Consider the following 27,641-nt stretch of genomic DNA (forward strand, 5'->3'; position numbering starts at 1 on the left):
TGGTCGGTGTGTGTAACTTCCTGCCTTTTGTGAAATTACTGAGTAAGGAAGAGGGCTGTGGTCACTTCACATCTGAGAAGTTATGTTACAGGAAGCGCCTTGCGGTGAGAGTTGGAAGGCCTGTGAGATGCATGACATGTCTGTGTAGGATAGAGTAAGATTAAGGACCTTATATGGAAAAGACTAAGGCCCAACATTATGTCATCACAAACACATCAGGCGAAAGCAGACAGGCCCTCTCTTAGTATGTAATTATAAAGATGCCAAAGACTAATGTGCTGAGAACCTTCACAGCTACTGGCAGCAGCCGGAGTTTTATCATACAAATATGTCAGAGAACCTGATGTACGACTTGTCATTTTCAAGCACATCCCATAGCATCCATATGGTTCCCGCATGCATTCGATCTGCAAAGCTCATTAAAACAGAAATTGTAAACTTTACAGGATCTCTTATACCTGTCAAGAGAACTCTACGTGGTACGTCAACGGCAGCCTGCTGGGTTAGCTCAAGCAGAAGCCATAAAGTACTGTTACTTGTCAGGAGACTAGAAGGTGGAACACCTTGCACAAACTGTTCAAACGGAGAGGAGGACCAGCGATGAGGAGTACAAAGCAATGGAAAAGCAGCATTCAGCAGTTGGGAGGGGACCAAATAGTAAGCACTCTATTCCCTCTAAGCCAAACATCCCAATTAAGGGCACTTGAACGGAGGTAGACAAACGGTTGTCATGGTTTGACCCCAGTCTCTTGCTACATCAATCTGGCCTGCTAGAAAACACGAGATGCCAGGCAGACCTATAAGGAGCTCTTAGTCAAATCGCCATGACAACGCAAACAAAACACACAAAGCAGTACCAAACCAGCACTGAATACTGAATGCTCTTTAGTCAGGTCAGAAACAAACCCGGCTGACTGACGCTGCCGAGCCAGATGATATGAAAAGGCTGTTAGACACGGCGAGGCTCGAGCCAAGCGCCGGTGCTGGCTTCCACCTCGCCTCCGTCCACGGTTCATGCAACTCTCCTAGACTGGGCCTTTTTGCTTTTCTATTCAGCTAATACGATAATTGTTACGTTTCGCCTGCTACCTGGATGTCATCCTCATCTGTTCTTTGTATTATTGAAACAAAAAGCCTTCATCAAAAGCTAAACAATCTATTAGCAGAGTATAGGCTTACTCTGTTTTCCAAAAGCTAGTCATGAAAGGAAAGATTTAAACCTACAAAAGCACTGACGTACTATCTGCATTTATTTTACTTGAATCCAGACAGTTGTGCAAAAAGCTTTGTAACGCTTCAAACATGGAAAGCTTGTTATCAGTGTTGGCAGTCCAAGCTGCAACCATAAGTACAGATCACGTACAGTGGTCTGTTGCATCAGTTGGTTTTTGACTTTAAAAGTGTGATTGATTCATTATTCTTTATAGCTCTGCCATATACATTAAAAAGTCAGGAAGCAGATGCTCTCAGTACAACTGAAGACAGACACCAGAGAGATCACACTGGGATCAAACACATACTGCAGATAAGTTCCTACCAAAACCCATCTGTAACCTCAACACATATTTCCTGCATATTTCACAGATTATTAAAAAAAAAAAGGTACCTTGTGAAGTTCTATTTTATATATATTCATGAAGATGAGAAACACTGGGCAGAGCTCACTGGTTCATAATTAGATTTCAGTTTCCATGTAAAGGTGCTCAGGAGAATTTAATACAGGAGACAGATTTTTAAAAAACAGAAAAGTGCGTTGCAGCTATGCAGCGCAGACCACAAGGTATCTGTTTCAGTGGTTCCCTAAAATACCAGGGGAGTTTTTTACAGCTTGCTTTTATTTTTTCTGGACTTGAGCTGAAGCAGGAGTTATGGCTTAATGTCAGACAGCCAGAGTATTCTTTATCCATGGAGCTTAACAAGCTACAAACTTCACTGTGTATTTATTGTAAATCAATGACAAACGTACAAAAGGCAGATTTACTGTAAATGTAATGTTAATGCACCTTAATGTATTGTTGTGATATTTGATATTTAACACTGAACTTTACCTCCTTATAAACCGACGCATTGCAGCCAATTCAGTTCCCGAATGACTCAAGAACTACCTTTTGAATACTGCATGACAAGGTGTTAGAAATACTACAATATGTGTTTGAGGTTTATTATCCATGGAGTTTCTTTACATAATATAAAACATCAACAAAAAAAAGGGCATCTTGTGTTTTAGATATGAAACTGCATTCAAACATTATATGTTGCTGAATGTCACTGAAGGTTATCCCCACTAGAATTTGTTAGCAAAGTATGCAGAGAGGAAATTAAACTGCAGTTTCTGGTTAGCAGTTCCAAGTGCCGGATTTAAAGGGGCTCAGAAAAGCGTCTGTGAAGAGGGATGTCTGGTGAGCGAAGGACACATTTAAAGCTAGATCAAAGAGCACAGTAAAGCATGTTGCGAACCAAATTAAAGTCACAATACTTGCGAAAAGAACAACAGTTGTCACAGTGACAGTTCCTGTTCGTTCAGAGTCGAAGCACCATAATAAAAAGAAATCCAATATAATGGTTGCTTGAAAAGTTTAAAAACAACTCATCTAGAAGCTGACAGCCTAGTGCAAACAAAGAGCTAAAGTTAGCTTCTGTTATGTTCGCTCAGAGTATCGCAAGCCACTAAAACAACAATTTGAAAAGGACACGAAAGACAAGCGGAGGAAGTGAGGGGTCAGAGGGAAAAGAAAGGAAAATTTCACTGCGCTTGACCCCCAACTGACCTTCAACGAGTAAACACTGATAAACAAACATGCAGTAGAATTATTTGTTTGTGCAGTTATTCTTATAGACGATCATGCTATCCCATTCCAAATAATAATATCTTGTTTTTCAGATGTGGAAGGCTGTCAAGGCTGAAAGGAACTGGAGGAACCACAGACTACTGAAACAGTCCAGGGGAACAGAGAGCGAGAGACACCCAGACAAATAATGTGCATAATTGAGTGCTTCCTCTATGAATTGCCCGTGCATGTGTTGGGTGGTCCCACTTTTAACAAACAGCTGCATTGCTTCAAGTTTAAACACAAAACATACCTATAGAGTAAATGACATCATTTAATCTTCTGTTATGGAACATTTCATGCACATTTGGTAAACATAAAAACTCCTATCGTTCACATTTGAGACTCGTGAAGTAAATGATTCACTTAGAAAGTTTCACGCTGTTGTGAAGTAGTGTTTATTTAGGCCCTAATTTGTTTGTGTGCTTACGATGACCTTTGCGTGTTTTGAGGATATTTATACCGTGACATCCAATCCGGCATTACACACTACATATATATTATGGTACGTACCCCACCCCATACTTTAATTTAGTGTTGTTACAACAACCAAAGGCAGAGGTTCCAAAAAAAAAAGCCAGCGGGGTAATAAGCTGTGGTTGTCTTCTGACTAACCTTATATTCTGTGTATAATTTTTGGATCAGTTACATATGGTAAACATATGTAAAGTCATTACATCATTACACCGCCGCAATCCCATCCATGGCAGCAAAATAAATACAAGCTTTAGTGTGATACAATCAGACGTGTATTCTTCACTGCAAAATAAGTCTTTTTTTAACATTGCGGGTCTCTAATGAACCTTAAAATAAGCCTGCGGTCAACACAATTTTCTCCTCACTCATCTAATGAAGGAGCTGAAATAATGGTTAAACTGCTGGCAGATGTTTCCGCCGATGCACCGCAGAACTAACTGTTCGTTTGTAACTGAGATTGCAGATACAGTAATCATCACAGATTACTTGAGTACTGACAGATCTGACTGAACAATCTAGCAAATGTAATGAAGTGCAGGTAACAAAAATGGTTTTACCACGCCACAATCACGTGCATTATGTCGGCTGTGCCATTTGTGACCTTAGGATTCTGAGAGACCAAAGGGCTGGGCTTATTCCTGGCGCTTGGACAATAACAAGAAACCTGAGCTGGTCATGTGCTGGGACAAAAATATGTCACCGGAATGACACTCGCAAATAATGAAAAGCTGTGAGTCGTGCTTGCCTGCTTTAGCAGTACTACGGCATGCTTCACACCACAAATGACTCAACGCAGGACTGCTGGTGGACACAAGAACTATTCAACACTTTTATGGCCCATGGAGCAGCAACCCGCCACCAAATCCCATAAAAACTAACTCGTCGGGACTACCGCATTACATGCACTTGCGATTTTCCTCGGCTTGCACTTTCAAGGCTTTACGGACCATTTTTTCCCGACTCACCTGTCTCTTTTTATGCTATAGTCTAGTAAAATATGACATGGCATATGCCTATGAATATCAGAGTCTACTGTTCATTTTTACAACTGAAAAATCACATATTTTACTTCTAAGTACATATTCCTGTCTGATAGGAAAAGTGCAATGGGAAATTAATGTCAGAACTCTGGTAATTGTAGCTCCTGGAAAGTATTGTTTTTTGATGTTATGAAGAGATGTTGATTTAAGCACAGGAATTATGTAAAGTAATGGGGTTACTATGACAACTATAAAGTATGCAAGTTGCCAATAACTTTCTGTTATGCATTGTGGAATGAAAGTGTATGAATATATAGTTTCAAAATAATAAAAAGCTTATTGGTATATCGTGATGTATATAGTTCATTTGACGGTACCCAATGACGCAGCCAGCTGGGAAGATGTACAGTCTATAGTTCACATAGATTTATGTATGTAATAGAAGGAAGTGGCTTTACCATAAATAAATAAACGACTGGAGGAGGCAAAACAAGTTCAGGCTTTAGGCGATTACGTTCCAGACATGCTGGCACAATGTTTTTTTTAAAAGCTATTAAATTGGAGCTCTTTTGTTGGTTTTATTGTTGTTTTTATGTGCTCACACAAATAAAAAGAAATGAAAAATATAAAATATGAAGGTGCTCCAATATCTGATCGAGTTACACATGTGAGCGTGTTTCACTCATGTGTTGGTTTTAAGATATGACAAGACTGAAGACATAACGTCCCGCGTGCCAATATTATCATAATGGCAAGACATAAAAATAGTCTGGAAAGCTATGCCGGCCTTTTAATACTCGTAGTCTGACCGTGTCCCAACACTCATGGTCATATTTCCACAAAAGAAAAGCCGTTTCTCCCTCCGCATGACGCTGAAAATACTGTAAGTGATCCTGCCAGCAACAAATAAACAGAGCGGCTGACCTTGGTCGTGACATCGTGATTACAGTTTCATAACAGGAAGTATAGTGGGAACGAAATGACACTGCTCATTCTGCACAAGCCAGAGATGTACTCATAGCACTGGTGGCTGTACTGGTGGAGGTTAAGCTGCCAACTTTTAATCCTGCTTGACAAGGAGAAATGCCCGGATAATAGAGACACTTCAGACATCCTTGCGCTGAAAGAGACTTGCTACTCTACAGATTGTGAGCTGCTCTGAAGACTTCCTTCAGTTGTTGCAGCAACCCCAGTGTTTTCCACAGAATGCTCTTCTACTATGTACATAAAGAGTGTGACTGTTTATGGGCTAAAGCCTCGGCCTGTCTCATAAACAGGCCTGTTTTCTAATCAACAAGCCATCCAGCAGTGAGCTCAGGGTTCGGAAGAACCTGGTCAGTCCAGTCTGAATTTATGTGGTCCAAAGTCCCAAATAGTTATTACACAACCACTGCGGCTTTCTAGAGTTTCAGTCAGTTGGGCCATTTAAGGACAGGTTCTGATGCTTCCACTGCACACATAGTCTCCTGTGTCTCTGATCAGGACAAATACCAGGGGAAAGGCCAGGACACTTAGCGCTATCCCTCATCTGAATGACCAAACTGACATGAGCCGTTAACAGCTACTGGCTTCATCCTCCAAATATATCCTGAGCGGCCATTAGAGAGATTCAGGGGAGTTCTTCAAATTGACAGATTGTGTGTTGTGGTCAAAATAACGTTACGTAACATTATTTTGACAACAGGCCTAGCCTTGTCAGGAGGTAGGTGAAGGCCACGGGGGACTGAGCGACAGGGCCATGAACTATTAAAGAAGTTGTCTAAATCCAGCTACGAGTGTCACGCAGACCAATCGCACTTTCATCACTGACAAGACAAATGGCATAATGAGAATGAACAGCATTCCTCTGAGGTGACTGTCATGAAGTGGAGGGCAAAGAAGAGGTGTGTGTGTGTGATCCACCCACCCGTGAAACGGTGAGGGGCAGACAGAAGTCCTTCCCTCCTTGCAGTCTGAAGCCCCAGGGGGCAGGACCAACCAGGGAGACACTGTAGTTGCTGCTCATGATGCACCTAGAAACAGAACAACAGAACACTTTATTGAGCACAAAACCATATAAATAGGGATATAATCCAACAAGTGGCTCCACACTGACAGAACAAAATATCTCAAATGCAAGATAATAATGTGTATAAAAAATAAAAATTGGTAACTGCCTCCTAAAACGCTGTTGTGAATAATGAATCTTTCTTTTTTTGTTATCGACCTTTTGGTGAAACAGTCACAGACTCGTGGTTTATAACCTTTACAACACTGAAGCTATCTAAATTGAAGTACAATGATCTATTAATAATTGTCTTGTGGAACAGCCAGATCTCTGCCATCAGCTTTGGAGCAAGGCTCATGTCCTGGGCATAGACAGTCTATGGTCCTGGGTAACGCTCTTCACAACAAGAGTAATGGGGAGTTAGTGATTGTATTGTTCACAGCATAACCTCTCAAGTGCTGGTGGATAAATATGCCAGACTGAAGTTAAAGATTTCATACTTCTTAGAAATGGTAATAATACACATCATCCAGCAGGCTGGAAATGGGTGTTAAAATAACTTGCAGTAGTTAAAAAAGAGAGAAGGAAAAGTCGGAAATGCAGCTATCACGTAATCCCTCATAATCACTTGTTTACTTTGAAAAGCTTAGATCAACAATCTAAAGCTGCACTTTGGACTTATCATGTCAGTGTTCTCAAACTGAACCCACTGCTTGAGACAAACTATAATCCTGTTGGGGGAAAAACAAGCTACTATACGTCTGCTTACTGCAACATAAACAGCAGCATAGTTCTACAAATATGCAAAACGCACTGATTGCGATCATAATGTCTTTAAACTTAAGAGGTTAAACAAGCACAGCGGAGGGAAGTGAAGCATTTTGAAAATTGAGCATTGCAAGGCAAAGGCATCATCAATCCTTGTTTTTCAAAAGACTGGGCAAATTTTCGTTATTTATCTTCCCAGTGAGACACAGTCGACTTAACCGCTCATTCCTGAGGTCTAGAAATGGTAATTGAGAGATGAGAGATGAAATGTCTTGTGTGCATTCACATCTCGCTGAAACCCCGATTAATCCCCAGTATGTACGAGTGAGTACTGGCCTTTCCTCAAGACAACTGTGGTGCTGCTGGGCCTACAGGGGGGACAGAGTAAAGACGAGACCCGCCCTGGCCGGCCAGAGACTTGTTAGAGCTCAGCTTCGGCTCACAGCCAACACAGTTTGTTTGTTAACTCGCCTCGCATTGATATTACTTTCACCTCAGCGGCTAAGTGTGCCACTACAACCTCACAAATACGATATCCTGTGAACAGAAATTCAAAGGACAGTGAGAAAACAAGATACAGCAAAGATTATTTGGTGCAGTGAAATATTTCATGCGCTATTGGGTTTCACTGGTTTTGTCATGCATTCCTTTTCCCCTAAAAGACTGAAGCTGCTCGATCTTCACTGGAAGCAACTCTGGGGTTAAATGCAGTGACATATTGGGATTTATTGCATTATTAGAGTATACAATACTTGAAGAACACACGTTTCTAGTACGCGTGAAAAAGAGAGAATGTGGTGTTCGACTGTATCTGTCTCTGTGCCAACCAGCGCTTCTGTGCAACTTTTAAAAAAATCCCAGATCCTGTGGAAATATATCACCTTTGCCCTACCCAACAGGAAGAGTGAATGTTGACATGAAAACATGACATCAAAGACTCACCCCGGAACATTATATGTCACGTACGGTACATTTTAATTACATGGAAAAGGGGGAACTGTAGCAGAAAATCTGACTTTGAACAGATGGATGCACTGTTAGTGGTTATCAGTATTTACTTTAGAGATCATCTGAGAACCAAAGAAAGCAAAAAAGTTCTCATGTAATGAACTAAAGATCTTGGCACTTGTGCTGAACAAATTGGAAAAGAAAGGGATTTCTGGAGCGATCCTTTCTGCTCCAGTAACACTTCTTTTATCGCTGGATTTGGTGAAGAGGATTTCGCTTTTGTCAAGGACATAACCTTGTGATTGAAAAACATGAAGTAAGCAATTCAACTGCGCAACATTTCCCCAAAAACTCACACATTTGTGAGCCGGGCAGTGAATGCCATACTTTTCTGCTGAGTATTTCATGAATAATAATGCCTTGTCATCCCAGAGGCACGTCTGTTTGAGGTTATGCTGCCATCCCCAAATTCCCTCAGGGACACCACCTGCTGCAGCCCGTCACCTGGCTAGTTGTAGTGTTGGCCTACACACAGTCTCATCATCACGGCCGCAGGGCAAGAAGCTCTTTAAAGAAAAGAAGCCACAAAAAAGGAATGAGGGGGAAGAATTACAGCTACGTGTGAAAGTGATCGGGAGAAGGGGAACACCTGGAAAGCACAATGCACACGGAGTGGCTCCATAAAGCACGGATAAACTGTCAGTGAACTTGTGTGGAGTTTATAAAGCTATCTCATAAGTTGTTAGATAAACTGGACTTTGATGCATAGAAGAACACACTGAGCAAGACATTTTCTACCTAAAGGAGAACTTAAATATACTTCTCTAAATGACAACAATTGTTTCTGATTCTCATTTCAATGAACATGTCTGTCATTAACGGCAGTGATGTGGGAACTTAAGGGTACTTAAGGCTCTGAGGGGTAGTTAGAGGCAGCTGCAAAAAAGAAAATCACAAGTAAAGTGAGCTCAGAAAGGGTCAAAAATGATTTGTTTGCATAAGAAAAGGATAAAAATGCAGCAAAAAAAACTCAATATTTAATCCTCCCTAGTTAGATATGATCAAAATGTTCAAAGATACAGCGCTTGTGGCAGGCGACAGAAGGCACAGACCTAGAAACAGCAGATCTGACTGTTTAAATTTGAGTAAAACCAAGAGATTTAAGTGAGACACAGCACCAAGGGTGGCCTCAGAGTTCAACAAAAATTACCAGCTCCAACTGAGCTCCCAGACTACTAGAAACATGATCAAAGGGTCTGAGTGCAGAAGGAGAGCGATACTGCGGAAACCAATTACAAGCTGAAATTTGCTGAAAAAACAGTCAGCAGCTTTCGGAGGTGTGTTATTTTCAAATGAATCCAAAATCAACCAACATGGATCCTGATGGTAGAAAGTTTGTGCGGAAAAAGCCAAAGGAGGAAGGGTACAGTCACACATGAAGGAGAGAAAGTCAAAGTATGGTGCTGTTTTATTTCCAATGGTGTAGTTGAACTTGTATGTACTGATGGATTTCTATACTATAAAGAAATCAACCCAAAAATTCTTAAATCGACGGATGTGGATCTTTTAGCAAAGCACACCGGTCGCCTGTTAAAAGAAAGATTCTCCCAGCGTCTTGGAATGACCGTCCCAGCGCTCTGACCTAAATCCCAACCTATGAGACACCATGGAGGGAAAAACACCAGCTCTAATGGGGATGAACTGAATCTTTTGCTGGCTAAAAAATGGAGGAAACCTTCATCACCGCTATTACAGAAGCTGGTCGATGCCCAGATGTTGTCAAGAAGTTCTGGAAGTCAAAGGATGCCAAACTAAACACTGACACATTAAAAAAAAAACATTATTGGGCGTCCAGATCAGGTCTTCTTTTAATTTTGAACTCTGCATTTACAATTTCTACATATTTTTTGCTTGACAAGTGCACTCATGGTATCTTCCTGTAAAAAATATGACATTTTGTAATCCAACACAGTGATTTTCACATTTCTAGGTGTGCCCAAAGTGTCACAGTACAATTTATAGTGGCCACAATCAAACTAATATAGCCCAACTAACTCACACATGCAAAATATGCAAGTCTATATTGAGACAGACTATTTAAAACAGCTGTCTCTCTCCACAAGGTGACCTTGGGTTGAGGTGAGACAAGACATTTAACTTCAGGAAAAAATAAAAGGGCTACCCCATTGCATGGCCCACACACTGACCTCCAGAAAATCAGTCGTTTCTATATGAAGTTGTTTAACTGCAGCATTACTTGAGTTATATCTTTGTATAAACTGTTAATAAATAGTGAAGTCTTTCAATTTTTCTATTGCAACAAAAAGCAGCTGAACTCACCGATAACTTTCTAAAAACGAGGACATGAACGCTGCCTCAAAATAACTATCTAAACCACATCTTTCACACTTTGGCAGGCGTTGTTTTCCTTCGAGCTCCCACCTGTTATCTGCCAACAGTGACACATTTCCTGTAGCGTCACAGTAAACACAAATACTTTGTATTTTATGCAAACGTCTTCGAGGGAAAACGGCAGCGTACATGTTCCCACTGTTAAACAAAAAACCTTTCACAGCGCCGAACCGCTCCGTTGTACAACATATTCTCTCGGCATTTGGTTTCACCGTCAACTGGGACACGTCATTAAAGGCGCAGGACAAATTGCTGAAATTCGGATCCCAGTGACTCAAGTCGTGGTTGACACACACACACATATCAATAGCGTTTCCTAATATGGGGAGAACAAACATCAGGCTCATCTCGTGTCCCTGCTTGTTTTGCAATTCCCAATGATATCATGCATAGACATGAGGAGACACACCTCTTAGTGTTCTCAAACAGAGGAAAACAGTTGTGAGCTGTGCAGACAAACTTATCAGCAGCAATCACACAAAACCTTCGCTAAGCCAGTTAGAGCCTAATCCCGGTTATTTTCCACGTGGGCGTTATCGCGAAAGTCTCTATCATTACGGCACTTTATTCTGCGAAACATTTCAACACTTTGACACCAAAAACTACTGGGTCAGACGCTTCAATGCTTATTTAGTAGCAAGTTGATGGATCTAATTAGTGGGCAGACGATCCAGAATAGTCTGAAACTGAATTTAAAAGTCTGAATTTACAGTGAAGCACACTTGCTAACTGGGTAGGATTGTAGTAGTCTCCTTAAAGGCCTCACAAACTGGGAATGTGTGTAAAATCGAAGCACAACACAGCAAAAGATGTGAAAAAACTCCAAATCATAGCTATTATCAGCAGTAAGAAACACATGCGATGATCAACTTTCACTTCATGTCTGGTTATATAAAAGCTTGCTCAATAGGTAAGTTTAATAAAGTACACTAACCTCCCTGGGTGTGGTTGAAATCAAAACTGCATTTCATGGGGAAAAAAAAAACTCTCTCTTAAATACAAACTACACAGTGTACTGGTTCAGCATCAGCATTGCGATATGTGTGTGTGCACAACGGTGACATCATAGCAAATGAACACATAAGGCTTCAACTTGCTTTTTGCTGCTTTATGCAAAAAGACAAGTTGCATTTCCCATGAATAATCCACATGATATATGAAGTTTATTTGTGTTAAACTTCTCACAAGACGTAAAGTTTGTTGACAAGCAGATTCTGTGAGCAAAATGCGAAACATTGACGAGGAACATTTGGTTGCAAACTGAACATGAGTTATGTGAGAAGATTTTGTTGTCGATGTTAATCAAAAAGGCAACAAAACTAATTTGTGCGACCATTTAAATCACCTCTACAAAGCTCTCTATGACCTGGATGTCTGATCTGAACATCATCCAAAGCAAAAAATGAATAAATTAGATGCCTTTTTCAATTTTACATCATATGAGAGAGGTTCTAGATGTGTTTTTTCAGCTTTTTAAAAAATATTTAGCATATCCATACCCTACAAAATCGCCCTACAACGATTAATTCCTTCCAAATACACTCATTTCAATATATTTGATCTAAGCGTATCCACCACTATGACCTCGTTGCCCTTTTCCACTGCACGTGTCAAACTTCCAAGTCATGTTTCCTTGATGTGATCTCTCGGTATTGAAGAGAACAACAGATCTAAATTTGGGTGCAAGGTTCGCCTTTTCAAACTTTTAAAGCTCATTGTCATTTCACGGGAGACACTGTCGCCCGGTGACATCATTGCAGGATGTGTTGACTCACCGACTGGAGAACGTTTTCACAACGTTCCCTACCTCACTGGTGCGCTGTCAGTGAAAGGCAAAGATGTTTGTCGCCGCTTAAATCATATTTTTGCGTCGAATCACACCATCTAATAACCTGTATGGTAGTTAAACATATTCCCATCTTTACTGCTGTCACTGGGACAACTTGTTCCAGCTTGAGTTTATGGGATACTAACTTTTTTTTATCCTCAGGCTGGTAACACATGTTTAATGTCACACACACAGAGCTTTTAAAATACTTCTGAATAACTTCTTATGTCTTGTCAGTCTGGATTAGTAAATATAATACTGTCACAATCACTGGTAGTTACAGATCAGGTCCTTCTCTCAGATCACTGGGGACGCAGCTGAATGTCTGGTTGCCTCAGTGGGTGTGACACCAAACACATGTCTGACAGTATTAATGAAACTTTCACACACACTTTTATCCCACTTATAACCTCTGAAGTTTTTTAAATGTGAAGCTTTTGCTAGGTGCAGCATGACAATATAACTTCTTAGTAACTCCAGACTGGCTCATTACGGTGATTTCGAGATGTTCTTAATTGCAAACTTTGCTCTAAGTAGCTCTAAAATAAAAAAACTTCCCCACCACCGAGTTTCTGTTTTAAAAAATTCGCTCAGATACGGTGAACAGCAGGACTCACCTCGCCTTGTGAAGCCGGGTTTACAGATAGAGAGAGACGAGAAGCGTGACTTTACTCCGTCGGTTCTCTGCTTCGAAGAACTGGACTGAGCGGAACTGAAACTTCCGCATATAAGCCAGCCCATGTGTGTGCCGGTAGGAGGGTTCAACAGCCGTGTGTGAGGTGGTTCTCTGGGGGGGCAACACGGCGGCAGGCAGGCAGGCAGGCAGGCAGGGAGGCAGGCAGGGGCTTGTCTAGCGCCGGGACGGAGCAGGTGAGCTGTGGTGGAGAAAACACCGAGCGAAGCCCGGCGAAGTGGAAACGGAGCAGTCTGGGGCGAAGTGAAGCTCGAAGTGTAGTTAGCATCCAGAACCGCAAATTAACCAAATTAATGTTTAACCGACAGTTGGAAAACCCTCCCAGATGCTCACAAAGGGATGCATTTATTTGGTTTAAAAGTTGTTTTTTTTGTCACTGTGGTTTTTAAGTTTCATGCTAGCATTACTTAGTTACTAGCTAAGCTAAGCTAGCTAACTGTTTTCAGTGACGTCCAGCTGGAGCGCCGCTAACGGTTTGTGTCCATACCAATGTTTAGCAACAATAATAAATAAAAAAAAGTCAAATAAACAAGGTTTTTGACCCTATTCAGGACTTTTGGGGTCTTTTGGACCCCAGGCCATTTGGTTTGGGTGACAGGTATTGTTTTTTTTAGTATTTTTTTTTATTTATTCATATTTTTATTTTTTATTTTTTTTAGTATAAAAAGAGCGACATCTGTCATGCATTTGGAACCAAAACTACATCAACTTATCAGAAAATTTATTTAACATAGAATAAAAGTCTATAATAATACCAATAAATATTTTGCACATATTCTTTCTTGGGGTCCAATGGAGCCCCAAAGACCTTCTACATGGCATCATGACAGTCCTGTTTAGGGTTAAGTGAACTAACTTGTTTGACAATGAAGTGAGGACAGCCTGTTTCCTCATTATAAGGGTTGCAATAGTCTCACAATAGACTATTCTTCATCTTAATTTAGGGTCACCATATTTTGATTACCGAAAACCAGGAACTCAGCCCTGTAATCCATCCATCCATTATCTACACGCCGCTTAATCCTCACTATGGTCACTCGCCCAGCAATGAGATACTCAAATGAAGTTTACTCAAACATGCCTAATAATTTCAGTACATTTAAAGTATGCCTCCTTTAGGACAGGACATTTCCATCACTTTCTAAAAAACAACCAGGACGACCAGGACAGGACGTGAAAACAGGACATGTCCTGGGAAAACAGGACGTTTAGTCACTCTATCTTGATCATTCTGCTACAAAGGGAACAAACACACTGACCGGATTGTATTTCGTTAAACCCATCCCAGTAATATTGGGTGGAGCCAAGCCCAGGATGCAGCAACAGTGTCCCCTTCACAGTACTGACGGGGGAGTTGTATTGGTGCAAATAAGTATATCACCAAAACCACCCCAGCAGCTTTGCCTTACTGCATGAACCAAACCCTCTGCAAATCCTGCTTCTTCAGAGCTTATTGTAGGTTCTTGTAAAGAAGGGGATTTTAAAAACAGTTACATGTGGGAAGTGGAAAAAGAAACCAAAAAAAAGGCAGGCCAGTGGCAGGCTTACACTTGCACTCTACATCTAGAGAGTCAGGCTAAAGCTGGAACTTATATTATCTTTTATTGTTGATTTATCTGTCAGTCATTCTCTCAATTAATTGATTAGTTTAATGTTTGGTTAAAAAAAAAAAAAAAATTAATCATTGTTTCTCAAAGACCAAGATGACGCCCTTGAATCTCAACCCAAAGATGATCAACTCCAGTTCAGACGAGGAAAGAAAACAAAAAATCTGCACAGTTATGAAGTTGGAATCTGAGAATTTGTACTTTCAAAGTAGTCGTCATCAACATAATCATTAAAATAGTTGGGGATTCATTTAATCGTTGCCAATTAGTCGATTACCGGTAATTAAATATAGTTGCAGCTCCGGTCATTAAACGAGAACATTTGATTAATTTACACACACCGACCTCATAGTAGCACTTAAATTTAGATGATGGATATCATTCTGTGAATCAATATTGATAGTCTAAACCTAAGGCCATCTTAATTCTTTATTTTTTGCTTTAACCTTTATTCAATAGATAAAATGCTGACTGTTGCTTCAAGGTAAACCTATCTCCCTCTTATTTCTTCATTATGAGAGAAATTCTAGCAGGTTTTCTTCTCCAGTGAGACTAAAATTAAGATATTTTTTATGGTACATTTTCCTGTTCATGGTCTGTGTCAGTGGTGTAACAGTGTAGTGTACTTCAGCATGAATGTACCGCTCTGAGGGCCTCCAATAGACTCTTGAATGGGCTCTTTTCACAAATGAACTCCTCAGAATTACATACTTGTGATACCTGTTAACTGAAACTTGTGATGTGTGCTGAAGTCTATCCTGAACTTCCTTATATTTGGTCTTAAAATAGATCTTAATATGTATGACTTCTGTGGTATTTTTTCTGTTAAATGCATTTAGGCCTCCGTTCAAATCAGGAAGTGTTTAAAGTTCTCTTGTATTGTTGAGTTAAAGGAAAGTTTTGGCATTCAAATAAAGTAATCGGAATGTGTGAGGGAGACACTTTCACATGACGTTATGAAAGAAGTATTTGAACGTTGACAGGGCATCAGCCCTCCTTGTTGCATCAGTGCTTCCTGACGTCAGGCTTTCCACTAAATGCCTCCAGTGTACAGGTCAGACGAGTGGCGTGCCATCCTGCTGTCGTGCGTTTTTAACTATCGGGCGACATTTAGAACACTGAACAAATCTAAGCAGTATACCTCATGTGAACTAGGACGTTATAGTTTTACCTGCTTTGACATTGACATAAAACTTAATTAATTACACAAAGTGTGTCACACATTCACTGCAGATTTCTCTCAGCTTTTGTCTTTGAAGTTCCTATTCTATGTAAAGCCGTTTCCAGTGCTGCATTTTATTATTATTATTATTCCGTTGTGATTTTTATATTTAATTGTCATGCTATGGTCGCTGTGGTATGACAGTGGTGCAGGTTGTAAATGGTGTTTAGCTTTTAGTGGCACAGTGTTGGTATGCCCTCTAGTGGTCAAAAATGAAAGTACATACTTGACAATTTAGGCAGACACTGGATTTTAAGATCCATTATCTATACACCGCTTAATCCTCACTAGGGTCGCGGGGGGGCTGGAGCCTATGACAGCTGACTCAGGGTGAAGGCAGGAGACACCTGGACAGGTCACCAGTCTATCACAGGGCTACACATAGAGACAGACAACCAACTCACATTCACACCTACGGACAATTTGGAATCACCAATTAACCTCAACATGTTTTGCTACCAACTGCGCCACCTTGCAGCCCGATTTAAAGATCCCCTCTGGTGAAAAATATATTGGTGTTGTTTTTTAAAGATCTTGTTCACATCTCAATCTGATTTTTTTTAACATGCTGACGGACACAACATGAGCAAAACAAGCAGTTCGCCTCGAAGCTGCAGTGCACCAGTGACAGTCTCATAATCTGTTAGATTACATGCCTGAGTGTTAGAATAGTTAGAATAGGATACAAGTGAAAGATTTGGTACACTCATAAACAGTCAGTATCAGCATAGATGATCCACATTTTCAAACGGGACAGGAATGTGTCAGCATTGTATTCCGTCTTTATATAGGACAAAGCGTACCAACCCCTACACTGTGAGCTAATGTGTTTTGCATTTAAACATCAGTGAACATTATTTTTAATATTTTAACATCATTACAGGCTACTTCAGATGATTTGTTTTACACCAGTTTTCTTCACTGTGATATCCTGTGTGTGACATATCGGTGTACCACTATGTTACTCTCACATGTATGACCTGTTATACAGATTACCGTTAACTGTTTGCAGCCAGTGCGGCTAAATGCCATTAGATGTTTGCATTCTGCTGCATACTATAGGTCAGCTGGGAATTCTTTGAGCTACATGTGTGCCATATCAATATAGAGTTGCAAAATGACCGGAAGCCCAGCAGCAAAACCCCCCCTTTGTGCAATGCTATTGAACCACTGAAGTGTGCAAGCCCTTTATGTGAGGTTTTACCTTTAGATCATCTTTATATAACTGGGCAAATTCAGGAGCTCCCCAAATTAATGTTAAGACAGTTCAGAAAGGGGCTTTTTGTGTGTTCGAATTTAAAGGAAGTGTCACAAGAGGTATATTGCAGAACTGCAGCCCTGATAATTGAGTCACACATTGAATAGATCCATATTATCAATGGACTTATGGTGCATGTGGGAAGTCTTTTGGACGTCATTGCCCTCTTTTTGCCCCTACTCTGGCTGCATATAAAAATGTACACATTCAAAGAGAAGCTAAAAGGGAGTTGGTGGGCGAATAAAAAAGAATTAGAGGAAAATATGTCCATGTGCTTCTCAACAGCACCTCTAAGTGGATATACAACTAATTATACTAACATATTTGTTCTGCAGGCTTTCACGTGTGATAAATAATGTGTAGTAACGCCAGAAGCATGTTGACAGCGCAGGTGCTGTAATGCATACGTGAAAGATTATGCACTGTTAATATTTATGCACAGCATCTCACATCAACATGTGTTGTGTGTTGATCAAAACACAGCTGGAAAATGGACAATAATGTGTTACTGTTTTGATTTTAATGTCTGTAACAAGTTATAAAGACACAGTCCTTGATGCGAAGAAGTAGAATTAATTAAATATTAATGTGTTCATATAAATAGCAAATACATAATAATGTAAATATTAATATTTATGGGTATTAACGAATTTGCTGTAGATTGAAGTCACAGAAATTTTTGCAAGAAGACTGTGGAGACTGTAGGAAAGCATATGAAACCTTTATTTCCCACAGCAAATATATGTACTCATGAATATTCAAAGAAAGGAATTATGAAAAATGTCAGTGATTGCTGTTGTTCGGGGCGTTCCTGAGAACAAAACTCATAATTCTGGTATTACAGCAGTGTTGATATACATCAGAGTGTCTTCAGGACTCGAGAAGGTCGGTGTAGGTGAAACACATCATGTCGACACCGTATCAAAACTGTAAAACGTCAAAATCGCTGCGATAAATCAAAGTCTGGGGTTGTACAAAAAGTCTTTTGACCTGACGGAGACCTTTCTAGTCTTAAGGTGGTAGAACACATAGTTACCAAAGTGCCTGAAGCCACGGCAGAGAAAATTATAAAACATAACAAACGTCGTTATATGGTGTCAGAAATATATTATATTCAGTTCTACAATCACTCAGACCCGTTAGAAACTTAACAAACGTGTTAATAGTGCATTATAAACAGGGCAGTGACCATAGTTTTTGCATTGCTCATTTCAAATGAACAAGGCTGATAGTTAGCCTTAGTCATAGAGTAAACAAACGAATACTTTCTACACAAAAATAAATAAGAAACACACACAAAAACAGACAATCTTTGGACTTTTTTGCCTCAAGTTGATGATATATCTGGTTGTTCTTAATCCTCAAGAACATAATATTTTGAACGTGGCTCTTTGAAATCTCCGTTTCGGTTCAGTGTGCGATGTGGACACCACTGCAGGACTCTTAACCAAAAAACAAAAGGTAAATATGTGTTATATGTTACATGTATTACAGCTAGCTAGTGGAGTTGTGCCTCACAGTTATCGGTGGATTGTGCATATGACTGCACAAAAACACATTTTGATGAATTGAAACACCTGCTGAAGAAGATTAAAAGAGCTTACTGGGACAAAAAAAAAAAAGTATTTGTTTGCTTAGTCACAGTAACACCTAGCCACATGGATAAATAATTCAACATTAAGCTTCATAGTTTCGGGGACAGACAGCTTTGGACAGACTCCAATATTTGAGCAGAACAGTGCAGGGGCTGCAGATTGACCAGCAGTTCTCTCTGTCTGCATTGTGTACTTTGTTCGTCCTCACAATAGCCATGTTCCAGCAGGCCTTCCTTTGAGTCGGGTCTGACGATGGCAGGGGAGTGCACACATACAATATTGTCCTCAGAGTCTGGCTGGACGAGGACCTGTGACTTATTCACATCTTTCTCCTTTTGTACCAGCTCTGCCTCGGTTTTATCCTGCTCAGAGTCGGTCTCTTGCGCATCTTCCTGTTTCTTCTCTTTATTCCAGCTCTCAAGATTGTCCTCCCCTTTCCTTCCCGAGGCCAAGGGCATTATTTTGTTGACAGACTCAGGCCATATATTGTGGTCACAGCTGTTCACTGAACCTTGCTCTGGGATGGCAGCCTGTATTTGAATGTAATACAGACGTAATCAACATGAAGCATTTTGAGAACGGGGTGTACTCAGTCCTAAAAGCTTTTGAGTTTGGAGTGAATCTAAAATCAACAATTGTAATGCTGAGTACCTACCTTACCTGTTCCTCACTTTGGCTTCTCATTTCCTTGGTCTGTTTGGTCAGTGACTGGTACTCTTTGTCCCCCAGAGCTGCAAGGGAATAGCTGGACCTTAAGCTCTGGTCAATAGGATCCAACTCCACATCACTCCAAACCTGCTGCAGGGGAAATGCACATGTATACATCAAGGTAATGACATCCTTAAGTCAGTCAGCGTATCATTACATACCATCTCATTGTGTTACAACTCCAAAATAACAATAAGACTGATTATTTACTTCTGGTTTCAAAAATAACTGAGACTGATCTTAGTAATTATTTACTGTTTACAAGCTGCAGACAAACCCAGCAGTGAATATTTGTTCAAGGTACTGAAAGGAGAATAATGTTTATTTCACATTTGAACTTCTGCCGAAACCGAAAACTTCTCCCATTTGAATTACAAAGTTGCAGCTTCGACCAGGGCTTTTTAAGCCCCATCTTTCATTAATAAAACATGGAATAAGGTTAATGTTATTTATTAACAGTATAGTTCCTACGCAATAGGATAGTGCTTTAAAATCCTCATAAAGATGTTTTGTGACCCTCACTGGCCAAAAGACAACTCTGTCACCAAAACAGTGTTAAAAAAAATGCATCATAACTCAAGAAAGAACTCTACAGGATGGATAGGATACACTCTATGCATTTGATATCGCATTTCTTTGATGGTGCTGCTTGATCTGGGTTTGTTTTCTGCTCTTCAAAGCCGAGTGCTGCATCCAAAACTCACTGTGTCTGTTGTGGACATGGAGGAGACTCTGTGGAACTTGGTTTTGGAGACTGATGACTGTCTGCTCAGCATTGAGTCCCTGAGGGAGGACTCGCTGTGTGACACTGATATGCAGTCCCTCCTGGGGGCCTGGGCGAGGAAATGTAGACAGGGGACCTTTTCTGCCAGGGTGTCCCTGTTGGAGAAATGACGATCTCTCAACAAAATGTTTGTATTCCTTTTTCAAACTAAGGCAGCCAATTGATTGAATGACTGCACTCACCTGTATTTGGAGTGAATGATGGCGTAGATGAAAGGGTTGTAGATGGCCGATGCCTTGGCGATAACAGCGGGGACGGCTTTGGAGTAGGGATTGAGTATGCTTCCATATCTAAAAGGGGTAAAGTGTAAACCTATTCATCATGCTATAGGTAATGATGTCTTAAAGGGGATGGAATATATTTCATTAATAATGACGCACATGTCGGGTCTCTGCTCACCCAGTGCTGTCAGACTTTTAAAAAGATTACTGGATCGTTAACAGTTCAGCTCATCATAACGTATATTTACCCAGCCCAGGCGATGAGGGTGACACATGCATAGGGCGACCAGGAAAGCACGAACACTATGATGACCACAAACGCGATCTTGGCCAGCTTCCATTCAGTCTTGATGGACTGCTGCTGGATCAGGGTCGACTTCCTCACCTGAGAACCCAACTTCTCCACATCCCTGTTGGGATGGAAAGAAAGAAAAAGGGTGTTTTATGGTTAACACACTCCCCTTCAACAGCTGAATTAATGAAAATAAAGTGGTATTTGAAGACTTGTTTTTATGACAATATCATGCAACTAATACTAGTCCATGTACCCGTAAGACGGTAGAAGATGATACAGAATGGCAAAGCAAAGCAGCCAACATGAGAAACAGGGCAGGCACATAATAATCATGAGAAATCTGAGTTTTTAGTTTGATTTTCATTCACATGAAGAACTTCTTTTATTACTTAGATCAGGATGAAGGGAACTAAAACATCTGTCGTGATGGCAAACAGCGAACTTTCACATCACAATGACAGAAAAGACAATGTGAAAGAGAAGTGATAAATAAAAAGAGAACTGTGATGTACCTTAATTGGACCTAGCAGGCAAATAGCAACAAGTTAGTGCACTAAGTGTGCCTAAAGTGCTCATCTACACCCAACTGATTCAAAAGACTTCACCTCCTTTGACGGACACAAAGTTCACAGAGCAGAGTTCTAGATGGTTGAACTACTTACATCTCAACCAAGAAGCTCTGTTGAGCATTAATCACAACATCATGTCAAGAAGGTGAAACTAGCCTCGCTTGAACTAATGTTGCTTTCAGGCATTTTGGTCAATACTAAAGGTTTTGTCCCTCCAGTTGTAGCAAAAGAGGGGAGATATTTGAATGAATTTGTTTTTATTAACTTAATATGACATTTTTAGTTAAAAAAAAAAAAAAAAAAAGCTGCGGTCCAATGACGATAGGTGAATTTAGAAACATGCAACAGCTGTCGAGGTAGCACGTGAGGGGTTCTGCTGTACAGGCAATACAATCAGAGAGAATCTGAAGAACAGACAAAACAACAGAAAGGCAAAGAAATCGAATGAGATGAAAGCAATATGGAAGCCACTTCACAATTTAATTCTACAAATTGCACCTGCATACATGTCAAGCCTCTTTTGAAACAACATATTGTATATTGTTGACGTAAAGATGTCACATTATAGAGCAGCTGTAGTCGGCACGTTTTTGATACAGTATGCACGTATTAACCCTCTGAACCCCAAAGCCAAGGTTTGAAAAGGCATTTTGTCAATAAAACTGTAAAAACAGGAAGAACTGTCGGATTTTCAACTCAGTCAGTGATCTACTGATCTGTGACGCAGCATCTNCAATATATTTAAAATAGAATTTTGAATTAAATTTTTAAAAATGAGGCAAATGTTGCACACAAAGCTTCTTATGATGGGTATAAAATCTTTTTAAAGTATTCAAATGTACAGTCGTGACTCGATAATCCGACACTAAATGTAAAACCTTCTTTTACGTCAGATAGCAAGGCTGTCGGATTGTCAAGACGGAGGTCGAAATACAAGGAGGGCTTGATGCTGGAAGGCTCATTTGTTGTTCATTATTGTTCATAGTTGTTATAATAACTAGTAGGGCTGGTCCCAATGGTACTTTCTGGTCTCTGGATATTCAGGCCCAATTAATGATGAATATCCGAATATTCTGCGCGGTCGGGGGACACTTCCACCCCAGGGGAGCACTGGGAGCATGGGGTGGAAGTGGCCAGAACGCACAGGCAGTACTTGACTGCTGATGCTAGTTTAGGACAGCGCCACCGCCACCATCCGTGTTTACATCCGTAAACACTGAGCACGCTCGCTGTATGTGACATCGTTGTGTCCTCTTCTGCGCATGCGGGACACTTTGGGGTTGTATGAAGTTCACACAGCAGATCACATACAAGTCACATTTAATTGGAAATGTGAACGAACTCACAAAAAAATCTGATTTCACAAAAAAAAAAAAAGGGAAAAAGGCCTGCAGTCTGATAATTCAGTCAGATAATACGCCATTATCCTGATTTGTGACATAAAATGTCATGTCGGAGTCAGAATCCAAGGCTGTCGGTATGTTAAGACTATTTTTCATGAGTTCTGTTCATTTTTCCTAAAAACCTATCAGATAGCAAGGTTTTCGGATTGTTAAGGGTCGGATTATCGAGTCACGACTGTATTCTTCTTTTACATACAAAAGCATTCTTTACTTGTGTGATGATCCAGGATGTAAACGTATAACAGGAAGAGGCTGTACTCCAAATAATACTAAAGATGTCGGGGTTTTATTCAAATTCCCTGTTCAGTCTTCTCATTATGGAGAGTAAAGACGTCAAAACTCTCATTTTTTGTTTCAAGACCTAGCATGCTTGATATCAGTTTTTCAAAAAGGACAATAGAGGACATTGAATGACAGATTTTGAGTGACGTAAAGAGGTGATGTTCACTTGCTTTAATATTAATTTGGAGTGACACTTTCTTCCAGACCAGCTCCTTAGATAACAATCACAGGTTGTAATGTAAACAGGCAGGAGAGGGATTTTAAATGATGATGAAAATGCAACAGCTATTAGGCTAACAAAGATCTAGTTTTAAGAAGAAAAGGCTAGCAGGCTACAGCTGGCTGGCTTATGCAGCTCTAAAGTTGATAATGACAGATTTTTTTCACCATCATCATTTCCATAAGGAGAGGGACTTACCAGAAAAAGGCGTACATGACCAAGGCGTTCCCGGTAACCCCCACTNATTTGTGTCTTGTTTAATTTTTTTCCCAAAAAAATATTTTGCTTTAACCAGCTTCTAGAAAAAAAATGAAAATTCTTTGCTCTTCACTGCAACCATGAAGCCATGACTGACTCTGCTGCAACAGTTTTGTGACCAAAGAAATGACTTTTAAGCTGAAGTATGGGGACAAATTAAAAATACAAGTAGTGAAATATCTGTAGAATGTAGTGTTAGCATTTTTACCAGCATGTAACACCTTGAATAAAATGTTTTATGCATTGACCACAGATTTTTTTCAATTTTTGTAAAGATAAATGATTCAAATTTGGGTTTCTATGATACAAAAATGACATTTTAAGCTCTCTGTACTTTTGTCTGTAGTTGTGCTGTTTCCATAGAGGTGCAGGACTTTGTGTTGCAGTGAAAAATGAGCCCTCACAAGTAAAAGTATGACAAGAAAAATGCCCAGAAACTGCTCAGGGTTCAGAGGGTTAAGTTAAACAACAGTGTTTAAGTTCTGGTAATTCATTTATGTTAACGTGTTTACCTGCTCGCCTGTCGAATTGCCAGGAACATGCACAAATAACAATAGGATATAATGCCCAGAGGGATGAAGAACACGAAGCAGCACAACATCAAAGTGTAACTTTTATTGGCTGGAGTGGATGTCACGTAGTCCCATGTGCATGAAGTCATCAGGCCCTCTGGTATATATGAACCTTTAGAAAAGTGACAGAACCCGATAAAAAAAGGAATTTGTAAACAGTCTAGAAGTTTGAGGAAAAAGACGGTTGGTTTAAAACACTAAGGGATGAAGAGGAAGTTACTTACTCCAGCCCAAAAGCGGCGCAAGACTCCAGGCCAGTGAATACATCCAGACCAAGGCCATGATGAGGCAAGTGCGTCTGGTGGAGGTCCATCGTATGGCGTGCAGGGGCTTGGTGATGACAATATAACGGTCTACCGAGATGGCCAGAAGGTTTATCATTGATGTGATTCCAAACAAAGCCCCACAGAATGCATAGATTTTACAGCCTGTTGGGGAAAAATAAAGAAGAAAACATGCTATTAACAAGTTTGTTTTCCTTTTTGGAGCATGAAGAAATCATCATCTGCAGATTCTAACTTTGCACAAATGTGGAGATTTGTCAAAAAATGACACAATGTGATGGGTTGTTATTACATTTTGGAAACCAGTTTCTATCTATCCAAATTGTACGATACTAAAACAACATATGGATTAAATCTATATCCAGCAGTATAACTGACTGTAAAAAAAACAATACCTGTTTCACCGAAAATCCAACCCTTATAAAGGGAGTTCACAAAGAAGATGGGTGACTGTGTAATCGCCATGAGAAAGTCACTGACTGCCAAGTTCATGATGAAGAAGTTGGGGGGCGTCCGTAGTTTCTTGTTGCTGAAACATATGAAGATTGAAAAACCTCACATCAAAAATGCTCAGTATCGAACAAAAAAATTACACTTACCCTATGAAACAAAAGTCAAAACATTGACTAACATAAACAGCTGAAGATCTTCTGCACAAACATACGAAAAGTTATTTTGCATTCAGTGAAAGTCAACATATGAAACGTTATGTAAGTTCTTTGGGGGGTTTTTTTGCCTCAAAGGGCAAACACTGTTGTTTTGATGCTATTACTGTCTGTAATCAAGGTCAGATCAAAGAAGGAGATTTGCAGCTCTCAGCAGAGCAGTCACAAGACAATGAATAAACACAGTAATGTTGTCTTCACACATGAAATGAAATGAAATGCTGGCACAGCTTCAGTACCTATGGCCTCTCTGATTGTCTTGATTGTTGCATTGTGGGAAGCAAAACCTTTTAGTGAACAGTTCACAGGTCAGCACAAGCAGTGGCCACGACGTCTACTGAACTGTCTACGTGGAAGTCCATCAAAGCTGCCAATTAATCTCAAACATGCAAGTGTGAGTGACCGTTAAATTATGACACACTGGGGAAATATCCGTAAGCCAAACGCTTCGAGGTTATCCAAGAATCCCAGCTGAAGCTTCTGTTTTCTGTAGTGCTGTGGTCTTTGACGACATCTGTGTTTCTCCTCACAATGAAAAACCCCTTAACCCCAACAATCTTGGGCAGAACCTTTGTTTTGAAAATAGAACCAAGCCTGTAAACAAGCTGAGGAAGAAAGTTAAATTGCACTGAAAATTGCGCTGGAACATTACATTGATGTTCAGTTTAAAATGTTCAAGCTTTGGCCCTGATAGCAGCTCGCCATAACGTCCCTCAAATCTCCCTGAAGCCAGTCGTGCCCTGGGCAGCTTTGCTCCAGAAAACAATCTGAGCGGACAAGACGCGCTTGGAAAACAGATATGAAATTAGCTAACGGAGTTTTATAGATAAACGCTTACGTGCACAAGTTTTATTACTGATAATAGGCTTGAAAATGGCGGCCCTAGTGGGGGCCACAGCAGATGTTAGCGGTTCTTTTTCTAACGCTGGGAGTGGGCACAGATGGTCGTGTTGCAATGGTGTTTACTCAGGAACCCGCTGTTGGCTTGTCATAGCTCACAGCACACACACACCTCAAATTCCCTTTTGGTAACACGTTGTAAATCATGGTTGAAGCCTTTGTGACATTAAAATAAGATCTGAGAAACAATGCTGGGTGGTGGTGAGCGAGACTTTCCATTTTGAATAAACTAGTGAAGGTAACCTCAATCTAGTTCAAGCTGATATAGTTGTTATTTACTGTGACTATTCTTCCGTGCTGGATATTAACATTTTAGTATTCAGGGAGCGCCATAGCTGAATACGCGCCGTCATAGCTGCATCTATTGTTATTGGTAGACCTCTGGGCATTGTCCTCCCGTTCGGTCCGGTTGGGTCTGAGCAGAAAGAGCAAATGTTGCACAGGCGGATAAGTTAGAGTGAATTTGTGTGTACTAAACAAGTGTGACTGTAGTAGCGATTGAGTGATGTGACATTTGGGATAGCTGTGTTTAGCCGTGCTGAGCATCCCCAGATGTTGGACGTTAATGCAAAAAACATGTCAGGCCCAAGATTTTATCTAACACTTAGTTCTTCACTGCATTCGGTTGTCTACTATATACCCAGGAGTAGCCGTAGTATATGTCCTGTATGTGACGTGCACAGCAGTCCATAAACTATATTGACGTGTTTTCATTTCAACTTGTTTTTTTATATAAATATATTTTTAAAATGACTTTTGAAGTGAAAAAATATGAAACTGCCATCAGATAGAGGATTTTGTTGCTGGAAGAGTGACAAAGCAAAAAAGAAAATGATTAAATGTCTGTAGCTGAGTTGATTGAATTGGACCATCTATGACTTATCTGGCTTGAGGATGGTTTATATGTATTAAACATTTGTTTGTATAGTCATTTATCTGAACAAATCTTGCATAAATGTTTTGCTAAATCACACTAAGGGGATATGAATCCTTCCAAAAGTAACTGCATGTGAACCATTAAAAATACTGATTCAGGAACAGTATGTTGTCACGAAGCCACTAAAACGTTGACAAATGGGTTGCTCTATTTAGCGGGATTTATACCTGCAAAAGTAAATCATTGGTTTACAACAAAACTATATGTTCTCGTAGCTCAGCCGTGAATCCAGTCTGATGTCAGTATGCACGGGAGTAGATTGGATTACCTCAGACTGCACTACTGTTACTTAAGCTTACCTACCCTCTGTACGTGGTCCAGGCACAGTGTCGACTGTACGTAAATAAGGGAGTAGCTGACTGAAATATTGAATTCATGTATTGATTTATCCAGTGCAGTTGAAAATCACTGAGCTGTTTCCCGGTATTGAATGCCCGCAGGCTGTTGTGAAGACCTCTCTGTCTGTGCTTGTCGCATCTATACTTCCTGATTCAGTAACGAACGTTTTTTCCCCTATTCACTGTTCTAAGTATTTGCAACTTCAAACACCGTCCTGTACACAGTGTGTATATCACATGAGCCGCTCAGGGTGTTGACTTTGCTCGTCTCTAACAACAGATACTGGTACATACGCTTCAGTCCATAGCCACTCATGTCACTATTAAACGAGTGGCTTGTAGCTTCATGCAGGGAGTTACTTTAAATGTGCTACTTGATATTGTAACGTGCCACCAGAGTGACTGTTTAATGTGTGTTCTGACCAAAGGAAATAGCCTTAAGGCACACAGCAGCTTCTGTGAAGCGACTTGTTTGATGTGAGGAAAACTTGGAACAGTAGAGCTCTGTGCTCTCACAGTCCTGCTGTGCCCTCCTCTTTGATTTGTAAGAACTTGGGAGTCAGTTCACGAGCAGAAATGTGACTTAGGCTTGTTACAAGGC

At 40.3% G+C, this 27,641-nt stretch overlaps 2 protein-coding genes across 4 annotated transcripts in view; both read right to left on the reverse strand.

Annotated features, from left to right (window-relative positions):
- The window catches only part of pdlim5b (PDZ and LIM domain 5b), a 38,925-nt gene extending 25,970 nt beyond the window's left edge, over nt 1–12,955 (reverse strand). For 2 of the 3 annotated variants that reach the window (XM_008286468.1, XM_008286467.1), the window contains exons 1-2: nt 12,846–12,954; nt 6,192–6,297 (exon numbers count right to left, since the gene is read on the reverse strand). In XM_008286468.1, coding sequence (XP_008284690.1) covers nt 6,192–6,290 — 99 coding nt within the window. In that variant the 5' untranslated portion in view covers nt 6,291–6,297; nt 12,846–12,954. Of the gene's footprint in view, nt 1–6,191; nt 6,298–12,845 lie in introns of all 3 variants that reach the window. The other variant, XM_008286466.1, reaches the window with a different exon arrangement.
- Nucleotides 12,956–19,010: 6,055 nt separating this feature from the next.
- The window catches only part of opn4xa (opsin 4xa), an 11,519-nt gene continuing 2,888 nt past the window's right edge, over nt 19,011–27,641 (reverse strand). The window contains exons 2-9 of the mRNA XM_008286469.1: nt 24,596–24,729; nt 24,141–24,344; nt 23,857–24,028; nt 20,566–20,727; nt 20,279–20,386; nt 20,017–20,191; nt 19,260–19,402; nt 19,011–19,121 (exon numbers count right to left, since the gene is read on the reverse strand). Of these exons, the coding sequence (XP_008284691.1) occupies nt 19,097–19,121; nt 19,260–19,402; nt 20,017–20,191; nt 20,279–20,386; nt 20,566–20,727; nt 23,857–24,028; nt 24,141–24,344; nt 24,596–24,729 (1,123 nt within the window). The 3' untranslated portion in view covers nt 19,011–19,096. The remainder of the gene's footprint in view (nt 19,122–19,259; nt 19,403–20,016; nt 20,192–20,278; nt 20,387–20,565; nt 20,728–23,856; nt 24,029–24,140; nt 24,345–24,595; nt 24,730–27,641) is intronic.

Source organism: Stegastes partitus, unplaced genomic scaffold, assembly GCF_000690725.1.
Source record: "Stegastes partitus isolate 25-593 unplaced genomic scaffold, Stegastes_partitus-1.0.2 Scaffold456, whole genome shotgun sequence".
Taxonomy (NCBI): domain Eukaryota; kingdom Metazoa; phylum Chordata; class Actinopteri; family Pomacentridae; genus Stegastes; species Stegastes partitus.